At 40.5% G+C, this 13,298-nt stretch overlaps 1 protein-coding gene across 1 annotated transcript in view; it reads left to right on the top strand.

Moving 5' to 3' along the window:
• Positions 1–13,298, top strand: part of prkcz (protein kinase C, zeta) — a 148,762-nt gene that overhangs the window by 99,901 nt on the left and 35,563 nt on the right. Inside the window, exons 6-7 of the mRNA XM_066691228.1 lie at positions 1,720–1,805; positions 12,417–12,548. Of these exons, the coding sequence (XP_066547325.1) occupies positions 1,720–1,805; positions 12,417–12,548 (218 nt within the window). The remainder of the gene's footprint in view (positions 1–1,719; positions 1,806–12,416; positions 12,549–13,298) is intronic.

Here is a 13,298-nt window from a genome sequence, read left to right on the forward strand (position 1 = left end):
TCACCATTTTTTAATATTTATTCTTTCTAGAGGGAGTGAGAGATAGAGACAGACCAAAGTGAGCGCAATGAGGGGAATCATTTATGAGCTTGGTTCCTTTGATGGGTTCGTTGTATTCCCAGATCTCAAGTCAAATGAGCAGCGTCTCTGTGTTCTCTGTGCTCGGCTGATTTTTCTGCTTTAATGGTGTACTCCCATTTTCTTGTCTGAACACTGGCACAGTACACCATACAAAGACAGCAGCTAGGCAGCCCCTAAGAGAGACAGTGGACCTGTGTGTACATTCGCTTTTGTTTCTGACCCCACACATCCCTGACGAAAAAGAAAAAACATTAGTTAGCTGTTCCCGCAGATCAAGCGCGAGAATCGCACAGTGGGGTGTGACAGGTGTAGGACATGAGATCTGTCATGTGACATTCTCACAAACTTATAGTCATACAGAAACAACTACCAATAAGAAATTAAGATTGAAGTCATTATGATTACTTCTTACCAAATACAGCTTTTCTCTGTACGTTAATAGAACACAAAAACATTGATATACATAAATCAACAATGAATTCCATTCCTTTTCTAAACTGACATATTACCATAGCAGTTATCTTATTACCCTGAAATTCCATAATGTATTGTCCATTTAAAAAAAAATACTAAAAATAAAAATATAAACATTAAATCAATTAACTGGCACTATTTACAAAGCCAAGCAATGGCATGTTGTTTTGAGTAAATGCCAGATCATGTTTAAAAACCCATAACGAGAGACTAAGTTCTCTTGGAATAAGTCTTTTAGAGCCGTTATGCTAAAGAATGATCTCCCTTGCATGTATGCAGCCTTTGAACATCCAGGCTAGAGCGTAAATTATAAATATTGCTGTTCATTACCACCAGATTAAATAAATATGCAGGTACCAAACCACTGATAACCTTAACCTTACAAAAACTATTAATATGAGTATAGTGCAAATGGTAATAATCCCAAAAATAATGTCCCCAATGCTATCTATCGAGGAGTCTGATTTTTGTGTGTATATGTAATAGTATTTGTGTTAATAATAAATAATTCCTAAACTTGAATTAGAAGGTGATGAACCAAAATGACATCATTGCTTACTCCCAGAGCTTGGGGCAGGGGGTGAAGGTTTTCCTGTGAACACTTTCACAAACTGGCAGCTTTCTTTGTTTCGGAAGCCTTTGCTTTAAATAATTGGGCCCGGTGCCAGTTCCGTTTCTAATCCCCATTTAACAATCACTACACATGTCTATAAATAGCTGAACAGCATGCATGCTACAGTACCTTCCCAGCCTCACCTGGCTTCCCAGCACACACAGACTTTGTGGAATAGTAATGAGATCAGCATCACGTGGGACAAAGGAGAGAGAGAGAGAGAGAATGTGTGTGTGTATCTCTCTTATGCTCTCTCTGTCTCTCCCTGCGTCTCTCTCTCTCTCTCTGGAACCTGACATCTTAAACTGCCGTGTCCTCTCTGGTGTGATTGACTGTTCCGAGGGCTTAGGCACACGCTCACTGGGAGACGGCTCAGCTCGTGTTATTCATTTTATCCCCGTTCAGTTCTTGGGGGCGGGCCTACATCCCGCCCTTCCCCCCCCCCCTCCGTCCACCACCATCACCACCACTACCATCAACGCCACCCCTCCTGAATGCTGCCCTGAGATCCACCATGCTGCTCCTTTACACTTTTTTTATCTCTTTTATAGAATCAATCTACCGTCGCGGGGCCAGAAGATGGAGGAAACTCTACCGAGTGAATGGGCATCTCTTTCAGGCCAAGCGCTTTAACAGGGTGAGTGGGGATTATTATTTTTTGGTGTGGGGGGGGTTAATGTAAGGTGCCCTGCAGGGCTTGTGGGAGCGCAATTGCAGATTGTTGGCTTGCACTCTCCTCCAGCTGCAAGAAAATGAATATCTCTAAAAAACAAACAAGAAAACCCCCCTGTTATGCTATGTTATGCTCTGTTACGTACACTCAAAAGCTTATAGTTGAATAATGGATGGGAGATCACATGCTGTAACAGTGGTGAAATGTCAGGATTTTGATGCATTATTGAAAAGTAACTGGCCTATTTTACAGCAGCTTTATTTTAGAATATATATATATATATATATATATATATATATTCCCTTCCTTCACTTCTCCTCTCTGTGTGCTCCTGGGGAAATGGTGTTTCGAGACGATTGATTTTGGTTGGGGATAGCGAGTGCTCGTCTGCTGCTTCTCTCAGCGCTCGTTTCCCTTTAATGGATCTGCCCCTTGTTCTGCCTTGTGGACTGGCTCCTGCTCTCCTGTGCGTCTCTTCAGTTAATGTTGTTAGGCCCTTTTTTGTAAGTGTAGTTTTTCCAATCAAGGGAAATGTGAGCTGTGGCTGTTATTTACTCTGAAACAGTCTCTTCTCAGTGGGAGAGAGAGAGAGAGAGAGAGAGATTTTTTGTTTTCTAGTCCCATGTAACAAAAAGTCCATCTGACTTCCACCAGTCTTCTGAAAGTTCAGCTTATTTGTTTCCTTGCAATTCAAAAAAAGATAATGATCTCTATTATTAAGAGATGTATTTAATATTTAACACAAATGCAAATCTAAATCCTCTTGCATAGAGGTTTGGTCTTTTTCAGGATGAGTCACCTTATCTTGCAGTTCAGATGAACACGTGTTCAAGTGTATTTAAATACTCCTCCTCTTCTCTGTTCACATGCACCCCAAAAAAGGGAACACACCTGATATATCCACTGTTTGTGTTTGCAAAACCAGAAATGGTTCAGTCAGCTTTGTAATGGGAGTCATCTTTCAGTCCCTACTGTGCTGTAGATAACATCTGTACATTTTGTCACTAGTTTTTGAGTCTTCAGTGTTTCCCAGTTCCACTGCAGTTCTATTCAGTTCTGAGTTTTTACAGATGGGATTTTCACAGGATGAAGTGGTGGCTAGTGATCAAAACCTTGTTTCCAATAACCGAGTGTCGTCTTTGTGCTTTGGCGATGTATGACCAATCCGTTCCTTGGCTATTCCTATTAGTTATCCTCAAAAAACCCAAGGGTAACAGTGAGTTTGACTGGGAACGTGCAGCTGTAGTAACAAGACTGTAGCAATTAGTCTCCTTTCAGGCTCTTGCAGGTTGTTTAAGCCTGTGGCCTCATCTCTTAGCCTAGACTGAGGTGGAAATTAAAGTTTTTGGGGTTTTTGTGCTTCCTCGGGCAGTACATTTGCAATATATTGTGCTGCAATAAGTACTTTATAATGAGAAACAGTGAGAAAACTGGTTATGATAAGGGTCAGAAACTCATCTGAAGGGTATAGTGTAGAACCACACCTCTCCTCATAGAGGGGCTCAATTGTAGAGATTTAATTTCCTGCAATAAGTGGAAGACGAATGTCCTCTCAGACTTTGAGATCCCAGTTAAAGCCGGCCTGCAACCAGCTACTTGCTACTGAGGCGCAGCTGTATTTCATCAAAAAACTGCCCTCATTAGTTCCCAAGAGAGTACTGTGTTGTCAAATCCAGCTCAAGATTGCAGCAAAATTGGTGTCACGGTTAGACGAAGCACGATTCCTTTTATCTGTATGCCACCAGCCAGGAAAAAAGGGTACTGCACTGCTTTAAAACAGAAGTAAGGGTTTTGTCTGTATAATTCATCATCATGTAACTAACGAGTAAAGCTACATGTACATTTTACATGAGTTACTCTTCATGTGATAGAGAAAATCTGTTTGCATGTGATATTGTTGCTGGAAAACATATATAACAAGTGGGGTGCACAAAGTCCCGAAAAGGCATTTCATTCTGGGAAGGTTGAACTTTACTTTATTGTAAACATACAAATTGAACTTAAAGACGTATCTTAAATTATGGGTTCTGTGTGACCTTGTAGCAGATTATCTTAAATATCTTGCTTTGTAGTTGGAAGTTATAGAAGCATTCATAAGATATAATATAATGTATTGTTCAACTCCTTGGAATCAGTGGGTTGGTTGTTAATCCATTTCTTTATGGTCAATTTGCCCTTAGACTGACAAGATAATATTGTGTGCTGGTCCACCTGAACTGAGTTATATAAAGACTTATAAATAGCAGTGTACACATCTGTCAGCACAAAGTGGCAGTTTAACAATATTAAAAACATGTTAGTCAGTGCATAATTGAACCTGATTGCTAATTCTGTAGCTTGTGTCACCCAAATCAAAGCAGATAAGTAACATTGAAGATTTGTGCATTATATAAATTGTCCATAGCTGAAAAGTAGGTCGTGTTTTTTTTTTTTTTTTACACCTTCCTTTCTCTTTCTCCTCCGCTACAGGTTCTTTATAGTTTGTTCTATTTGGAGGAACATTTAGGTTCTCACTGCTCTGACAAGACAGTTGCTGCTGCTTGGAAGAAAATCTGCAGTGAATTGTCTGGGAGAGAGAGAGAGAAATTGAAATCTGAGATGCCTGTGACAGCAATCTGACTGCCCTGCTATACAGACAGTAACTTCATGGGCCAACTGTCCTATTTGCTTGTCTTTGGAGTCCTTCTGTCTTTTGCATTTGAAACAAAAACATCCTGACTGAAGCCAAGAGCTTTTAAAAGCTGTACAGCTGCTTTATTTATTTATTTTTAGTGTACCACATAAAACCATCTACAAAAAATGATGCCAACAGAAAATGTCTACTTCAGCTTAGTTGCACTCTTGAGACCACTGATGTGGTTTCTCCAAGGACTTGCCTACCATGGAAGGAAATAAGGATGTTGTTTATATTTATTAATCAAATTTATGTTTCTCTCTTTTTATGTGTGCCTTTTTTAATGTATGCTTTGGGAATTTGGCACTGGTTGTGAAATATTGCTAGATTGATAGCATTAGACTCTGAAGGACACCCTACAGAGCAGGTATGTCTCAGTGATCATCTTAGCAGCCCCAGTCGTCTGTAAATAGTCTTTATTCTGACCTGAAAATGAACGGATGAGAGGGTCGGTCAGGCTTGTGGCTCAATTAAAACTTCCTAGAAATAAGGGATGTTGCGATTCCAACTGCACTATGAAAAGCATTTTATCATTGAATGGCTTATTTATTTACATTGACGCCTTTGCTTTAGTGTGTCTCCATGCTAAACTGATATTTTGTTCAGAAAGTGCTTTATTACCTATAGTGGGTCTGAGTGTGTGCTTGTGTTTGTTTATATGTGTGTATTGACTGTTTAGAACAACCTATAAAGTTATCTTTATGCTTCCTTACCTATGGAAGAAAAACATCTGCTAGAGAGAAATTCATGCTGTTTATAAGGGGTTTCATTTGGATTCATGAATTAACCAGCTCATTAAAAGTCAAACAGCAAGCTGTGAGCTGTACAAGGCGATCCTAGTGAGCAGGAGCTAGTTCAGGACATCAGATCAAGGATGGATTGCTTGTTTATAGAAAGAGCTGGTCTGTGTGTCACAGGAAAACATGCTAGTCAGTGCAGATTTGATAGCAGTATCCACATTTAACAGTCTGCCTTGTCAATGGCTAATAATTTCTGCAGTATTTGTACAGAAGGTGCTGGACAGATAGAGAGGTGATATAGATTTGCATAATTTAACCCACAATTCCCTGTAAATGTCCCTCACTCTAAAGGGTATCTTTAACTACAAGTGTAAGGCATTGGTAGACTAGGCCCCAATGGGTCTGTTCTGAAGACTGTCCATCGTATTTCACTTCCTACCTGTGTAGGATGTTTAAAACACCAGGACTCCATTGATTTATTTAGCAGGTGGATTTCCTTGCTGACCAGGTAAAGTTTTTTTTTTTTTTTTTTTTAACCCACAAGACACAAGACAAAAAAAAAAAAAAGCAATGATGGAGGAGTGTGCTGAATGTATAAAGACTGATGTGTGGGGCAATAGGAGTTTCCTTCACGCTGCTGTAACGGGTGTCCCTGGGTGCAACGTGTTTGAAATACCTTATTTAACACTGTGACACATACCCACAGTGCTTTCTTAAGCCTGTGATGTACAGAACACCCACAGGGATTAAGACAGCCCCACAGAGCCTTGACTGGGCCTCTGTGAATTGACATCCACGCTTCTTGTCAAGCGCTGGGCTTCCGTGCCCACATCGCTTCATTGAGAAGCTGTCTGAGCCGCAGATTGTTCCTTGACTTGATTGGCGTTGGCAGGCAGGCAGCAGTGTGGTCGTGGATTCGAAGACCGCATTTGTATTTCTGTATTGTTTCAAATCCGGAAACGTGGGGGTGCTCATTGTAGGCTTCGGAGAGGGAGAGGGGAGGTTGGGACTTCAGTGAGAGCTGTAAATGAAGAGTGATTTGCAGGGTCTGTTATAAATGTAAAGCAGTCGACTGTTCCTTGGTGAACATTGTTTAAACCATTCAACAGCAGTCTGTCTATTTCCTTAAGAGAGGGAGTGAACTGTTAACACACTGTCTTAATGTGTTGGTTGTATAGCGGAGTTAGTCAGTCTGTACATTGAGAGGATTCTAGCTGTGCTTATGTATATCTTTACTTTTCTGCTTTCCAGTCCTCTATCTGTGGTTGCATTTTCCATGTTGTACCAATGTATGCAAATGCCTCAAGTCTACAGGACTGTATTATTGCATGGTCTTAAATGGAGTCGGTATCTTACAACTTTTTTATCTATGATTTACTGCACAGGCACTGTCAGAATATGTCCAACTCCGTTTTGGAACAACTCCTTGTTCACAGTGTGGAAAACAGTGTGTCACTGCTGCCACAATGCTACTTCATTGCTTGCTGTCAACTTGGGCTCGGCTCCCTTGCCTTCAGTTGTGAAGCAGTACATGGCTGTTGTGCTCTGATAATCGCCTCGCAGTCCTGATGGGCTGTAACAGTCCCTGGCTTCTCGCTCTGGGTTTCACAGTGATGGAAGCATCATGCAGGTTTGCAGGAGGCAGGGAGTCTGTGTCAAAGTCCCGTTCCTGTGGAGAAAGATTGTGCCCCGTCACCTGGTGAAACCACCCTTTTGCAGGAAACCAATCATTCATTTCCACTGTGAGCGTACGTTTCTGTGATATACTTCGCCTCAAAGCACAGGTACCAGTCTATTTACTGCATCACCTGTGGCCCGAGGCATCATGGGTTCCTAGACCTGCTGCAGTGAAAGGTCGGTGAGATAATGTTTACATGCTCCTCAGGTAAGATCCTTTGTGAAGGTTTGAGAAACCTCTGAGCTTCACGTGTGATTTTAATGGTACCGTTTGCTGAAGAAACGCATCATTAAGTAATTCTGGCACCGTGTAATTAGCCAGTTACGCAGAGAACAAGAGCAGAGAATTGTAGCCTGGTTCAGAACGCTATCTATGAGCAACGTGTATTCTCTGCATAATAAATTGATTACTGTAATTATGGCCAAATTAAAGGTTGAAGAGTTCTAAAAGAAATTAATTCGTTATTTAAAGAGAGAAATATGTGGTGGTGCTTCGCAGTTCAGGTTTATTTGACATCGGTTGCTTGGGAGTGAATCGGGACACATCAGACAATGGGTTTTGCAAGTCTTGAGACAAACGGACTTCCCAAAGGAAGCTGTGAGACCCCACACAGGAGAAAATGGAGATATGGTGTGAACTGTAGCCTGTGGGTCCCTGTAGGGAAGGTGGATGAACAAAAGTATTTGTTGTTTTTCGGTCATTTCTCATGATCATATTAGGGCAATGGTTAGTATTGGTGTTTGATGGGCTCCAGGTGCTATTTTGGGAAGAAATCCCTAGAGCCATTAAGTGCTGAAACACCTCCACTGTAGTGCAGGTCAGGAGCCCGAGCTACCTGTGCTGTATCGAGGAGGGCTATTTTTCAGTTGCCCCGACTAGAAGGACAGCTCATTACAAAAACAAGATTAGCAAAGGCCATTTCCCAGCATCCACACCGCCTCAATCACTGAGATTACAGCCAATCGATGAAAGACCCCCCCCCCCCCCAGCTTTTATCTGGCAGTGTGTTCTGTGTGCTGCTGTCACTGACAACAAAAGCAACAAACACTGATTGGAACCAAATGTCAATCAACTTCTGTAAAGGAGGAGGATTTTTATTTATGTATTGAAATGTTTAAACCCAGATTCACCAGCTTTTGTGGATTTTTGATAATAAGACCTTGCATATTCTGTCCTACAATATTTCACCTGCAGAAACTTGCTTACATTAAACTTGTGCATAAGTTATTTTGGCTCCTGTCTCTTGGCCATTTAACAGCTATGTTAGCTTATGCAAACAGGTCTTCCATTATATTTATTTATTTTATTCTTATGGAAATTAAACCTTTTTCTATGGAACTATGGAACAAACGTAAGATTATTGTAGAAGGTCTTTACTTTCCAGCATTATATCTGGATCTTAGTTTACCATTCAATAGCAAGTGTTTCTTCCCCCCTATGTGGTTGCTTTTGTCAAACAGATTTCAGGCTGGCGATGGCACAAGAATTATCATTTTGTTTGCTTCATAATAATGTTATTTCAACTTTTCGGCAAAGGTAACTGTCCTGTTTGTTTTGGATGTGGTCTGTGACTAAAATAAATCAGTGAATGAATAGCTGAAACTGTGGGCCAAAATCAATGTTAAGAAGTGTGAATAATGAAAATGAATATTCACAGTAGCCTGAATGATTTAATTATAAATGCTTCCAACACAAGAAAGAAAGGAAACGTATTTCTTGCATTCTTTACAAGATTAAATCTTACTACCATTTCAAAAGATTTGAAGTTTTTGACAGGTTTATAACACTGTACCTAGGGATGAAACTGTTACTGGACAAATACGCTTTATAATGTACATGGTCATTTGCCAAGACTTTATCTTTTTAAATTGTGTGTATAAGACGCACTAAAGTGAGCGATACACTTTGACATGTATATATTTTATTATTATTATTGTTTATAAATCCTAATATTAGATCTTTTATAGTGGCTGAGTACCAATCTACAGACAAGCATTGTGAATATAATGGACAAAATCAGAATAAGTTTTACTTCTCGAATCTGGAGAAAGCCTTCTGAATGCCTAGTTTTCATTCTGTACTGCAACGTATTTTATGATCCCCTATGTTCTGGCTGGGAGGTTTCAGAAAGAAAATCTGTTCAGTGCAAATCTGGTCTTTCCCGGTGACATTTCACTGCCGCTATTTTGATGAGAATGATGGTTTCTGCCCCTCTCTCGCGCTCTGCCGCTCCTCTGACATATTTGCCCCGTTCACTGGCTCGGTCTTGTTTTATGGGGCTTTGTGGTGGCTAGGACATTTCTCCTGGGGGTGCAGGAGGTCGTGAAGCGAGAGAGCAGCTCAAGGTCGCGAAGGAGGCGACAGTGTAAATATTGAATCACACTATGGCCTGGCCTGTCACAGGGATGTGCTTTTTCAGATTACAAGAGAGCAGCCAGTGTCAGGTCATTGAGCACCGGCCCTTTGCTGAGCACTTCATTGAGACAGCACATGAAGGTCTTATTGCTACCCCTCTCTTCCTCCCCACCAAAATTAATGAGAAATCATTACTTACATCACTGTTTCCTTTCTTGTTTTGCAGTTTCTCTTTTATCATTACTTTGTACTGATTTTGTGTTTGTTCTCAAGACAATTTCCTTGCCGATATACTAAAGTAGACACAATCCATCCAAACGAATCACAGAGCCCAGTATTTTGCAGAAAGAAACTTAGGCCTCAGCAATGATATTCGCATTTGTCATGGCTTAGCGAAGAGACTGTCAAAGGAACTGCCGGTAATCAATCACAAATGTAAGTTAGGGGTGCAGCTGAGGAACTATTCCGGGAGAACTAATTCCTCAAAGTGTTTGGTTCAGGAAAGGAGGTTAATTTCGATGTAAATAGGGGTGACTGCGAAAGTTTCATGTGCTCTTTGCAGGCGTAGCAAAGCTGAACCATCTTGCTTTATTAGTTTATTATGCTGCCTGGGAAGCATCCCTGTAAAGGATGGTGCAGATTAGCTCAGTATTGCATAATAAATGAGAATCCCAAGGCGCCTCAGCAGTCTGTCTGCTTTGACAAGGGCAGAAAATTATTAAACTGCAGGCACTGAAAAAATTATCAAGTTAATAATCTGGAGCATTGCTTTGGCATGTCTTGATTATATCGGCAACCTTGGGAGCTGAAGAGGACCTAAAACGTAAGAAAATCAACAAAGTGCAAATGATAAAGAAAGAAAGACCTTGGACTAAAAAGCTATCTAGCCAACTGCCTGTTTTAGGCTTAAAATGACATTTAAATCATAATGGGCTGAACCTTCCTCTACATTGGAATGTCTCACCAGCAAATAATTTCCAAGCTTTAAGAATTCTCCCAGTAGCCGTGACATACAGTGCTGAAGACTTTGGGTTTTCATCCAAGCATGTAGATTTATTTATCTTAAGTAGGGCATGGTATTGTTTGTTTTTGTTTTTGTTTTGTAACAACTATATTTTCATTGTTGTGTATTGCTTTGTTCAGTTTGTAAATTAAGGCTCTTTTAGCACTTTTCCATGTTCCATGTTCCATGTCTTGAAAACTGTCTTGTTTTTTATGTGTGTTTTGATGAGATGAAATATAAAAACAAATGCCAGTACATGTGTTAACAGAACACACAAACCCACTGTGGGACAGTTATAGTTTTTGTTCTGCTGGTTTTCATGCAGGGAATAAATGTTTGCTGATTTTGCTTCTATAGCAACAAGAATGTTTGCTCCTCCTTTCTTCTCAAACCCCATGATAATTTTACACTGACACCATAAAAACAGTAAAGTACCCATAACATTGCATATAAATCAGATGATGTAATTAACCCATGCAGTGTGACATACCACTTTGTGTATGTAGCTATACAGTTGTACCTGAAAGTATGATGGGGATTCATTAGTTTAATAGTTATTTATTCTTTTTCTTTTTTCTGGTGATATGTTTGCACAGTCTGTTAAGCACTGATCAAGCCTTGGAAAATCTGTTAACATTGCAGTTGATGGGACTGAATTACAGAGTGTGTAACCTGACTTTTCACTGCCACCCCCTAGAAATCAATGGAATATTTAGTGTTTCCTCAAGGCTGAATTGGTGTTCATCAAACTCTGATTAGTACTGTGCATTTGTATTGATGTCATGCATGTGCTCCTAAGATCCCAAAGGAGTTTTTTTTTTTTTTTGCATTTTGCCCAAAATCACTTTTTTTATCAACACAGGCTGTAATTTTCTGCTATTTAATGGTCTCAAATTGACCTGGTGTAAGTGTAAACGATGTACACATTTAGTATCAAGCAAAATAGTCAGATATATAGAACAATGATCTCTAAATATATATATATATATATATATATATTATTGCTCAGTGAACGTGAGTCAGTGCCATTTTATTAAGGGTTTTGGTACTTTTATTTGGATCTACATTTTTGAATTCCCTTCAGTGTGTACAAGTATTTATAGATATCTTTGTGTGAAGGTAGATGTTTTCTGCTTGGTTAGGTGTGCCTCTGGCATGATCTGCTTCACGTCTGTGCATCTACAAGCATTTGAAATACAAGCAGTCAAACAGTTGACACTAAAAACTCAGGATTTATTTTGTATTCTCATTGAGTTTAGAGACAGAAGCGTTCCCTTGATTAATACGGCCGTTTTAACGTTAACTGCTATTTATTTATGTAAGGAGTTTTATCTAGTCTGATTTGAGAAATGAAATGTAGGTCCTCTTGAAAAATCACCTGTCCACTCGAAAAATTACCTGTGGATGTGACTGTGTCCTGCAATTGTATGATTTGGTAGCTGCACATTAAGTTAATTTTATCTGACCTTTCGCAAATGAACCACATTAGTATCCCCATCATGGTGCAATACATATTTACTGTGAGCTGCCAAATGAAATGCATACCTTTACACTGACTGCCTTATTATGTTGGTGCTGTCATAGATTCCTTTAATTTGGATAATTGCAAATGCATCAAAAACAAAGCTATAGGAACATACAAATGCTCTAACAGACCTTTTATGCTGCTCTCTACAGTCTTTTTAGAATTGAAAGTGAGTATTAAAATATAAACATAATTAAAACTACCCTGGATATAAAATTGCTTTGGGGTGTTTTCAATCTGTGTTGTTAATGAGGTAAACAGCAGGCATTTATTTTCTTGCCTCCCCCATTTGATGTAGAATGTAATTTTTTTCAGATTCGTCACTTTTTCTGTGCTTTTAATAAAGGATTTCTTCTTGTTTGTTGCTAACCAACCAGCTCAGCCTACTCGGTCTAGAATAACAAAGTTGACCTCAGGGTCACACCAATGTTCTGGGTTAATTGTTTCCTCGTGGAGGGTGGTGAATGGGAGTGTGCATTCACTTGTATGTGTGACTGTGCTCTGAAAGATTGGATGATGTCACCCCCACACCCAAAGCCAGTGACCTCATTCTGATGTAATGTGTTATTTTACCCCCTTCTCTCTCTGTCTCCCTTGCAGAAAGCTTACTGTGGCCACTGCAGTGAAAGGATATGGGGGCTCGGAAGGCAGGGCTACAAGTGTATCAACTGCAAACTGCTGGTTCATAAGCGTTGTCACAAACTTGTTCCTCTGACCTGCCAAAGGCATATGGTGAGTTTCCACACTGACACTTTTCACATCCGCTGGAGCACAAGGGCCACAGAGCTAGAGGCCCCCGAATCAGTGTTATTTCACTGGATTCCTAGTCCAGGTTAAATGTGGTTTGATTACTCTAGTAAAAATATACACCGATCAGCCATAACATTATGACCACTGACAGGTGAAGTGAATAACACTGATAATCTCATTATCATGGCACCTGTCAGTGGGTGGGATATATTAGGCATCAAGTGAACATTTTGTCCTCAAAGTTGATGTGTTAGAAGCAGGAAAAATGGGCAAGCGTAAGGATCTGAGCGACTTTGATAAGGGCCAAATTGTGATGGCTAGACGACTGGGTCAGAGCATCTCCAAAACTGCAGCTCTTGTGGGGTGTTCCCGGTCTGCAGTGGTCAGTACCTAACAAAAGTGGTCCAAGGAAGGAAAAGCGGTGAACCGGCGACAGGGTCATGGGCAGCCAAGGCTCATTGATATACGTGGGGAGCGAAGGCTGGCCTGTGTGGTCCGATCCAACAGACGAGCTACTGTAGCTCAAATTGCTGAAAAAGTTCATGCTGGTTCTGATAGAAAGGTGTCAGAACACACAGTGCATCGCAGTTTGTTGCGTATGGGGCTGCGTAGCCGCAGACCAGTCAGGGTGCCCATGCTGACCCCTGTCCACTGCCGAAAGCGCCTACAATGGGCATGTGAGCATCAGAACTGGACCACGGAGCAATGGAAGAAGGTGGCCTGGTCTGATGA

The sequence above is a fragment of the Amia ocellicauda genome, chromosome 18, assembly GCF_036373705.1.
Source record: "Amia ocellicauda isolate fAmiCal2 chromosome 18, fAmiCal2.hap1, whole genome shotgun sequence".
Lineage (NCBI taxonomy): Eukaryota > Metazoa > Chordata > Actinopteri > Amiiformes > Amiidae > Amia > Amia ocellicauda.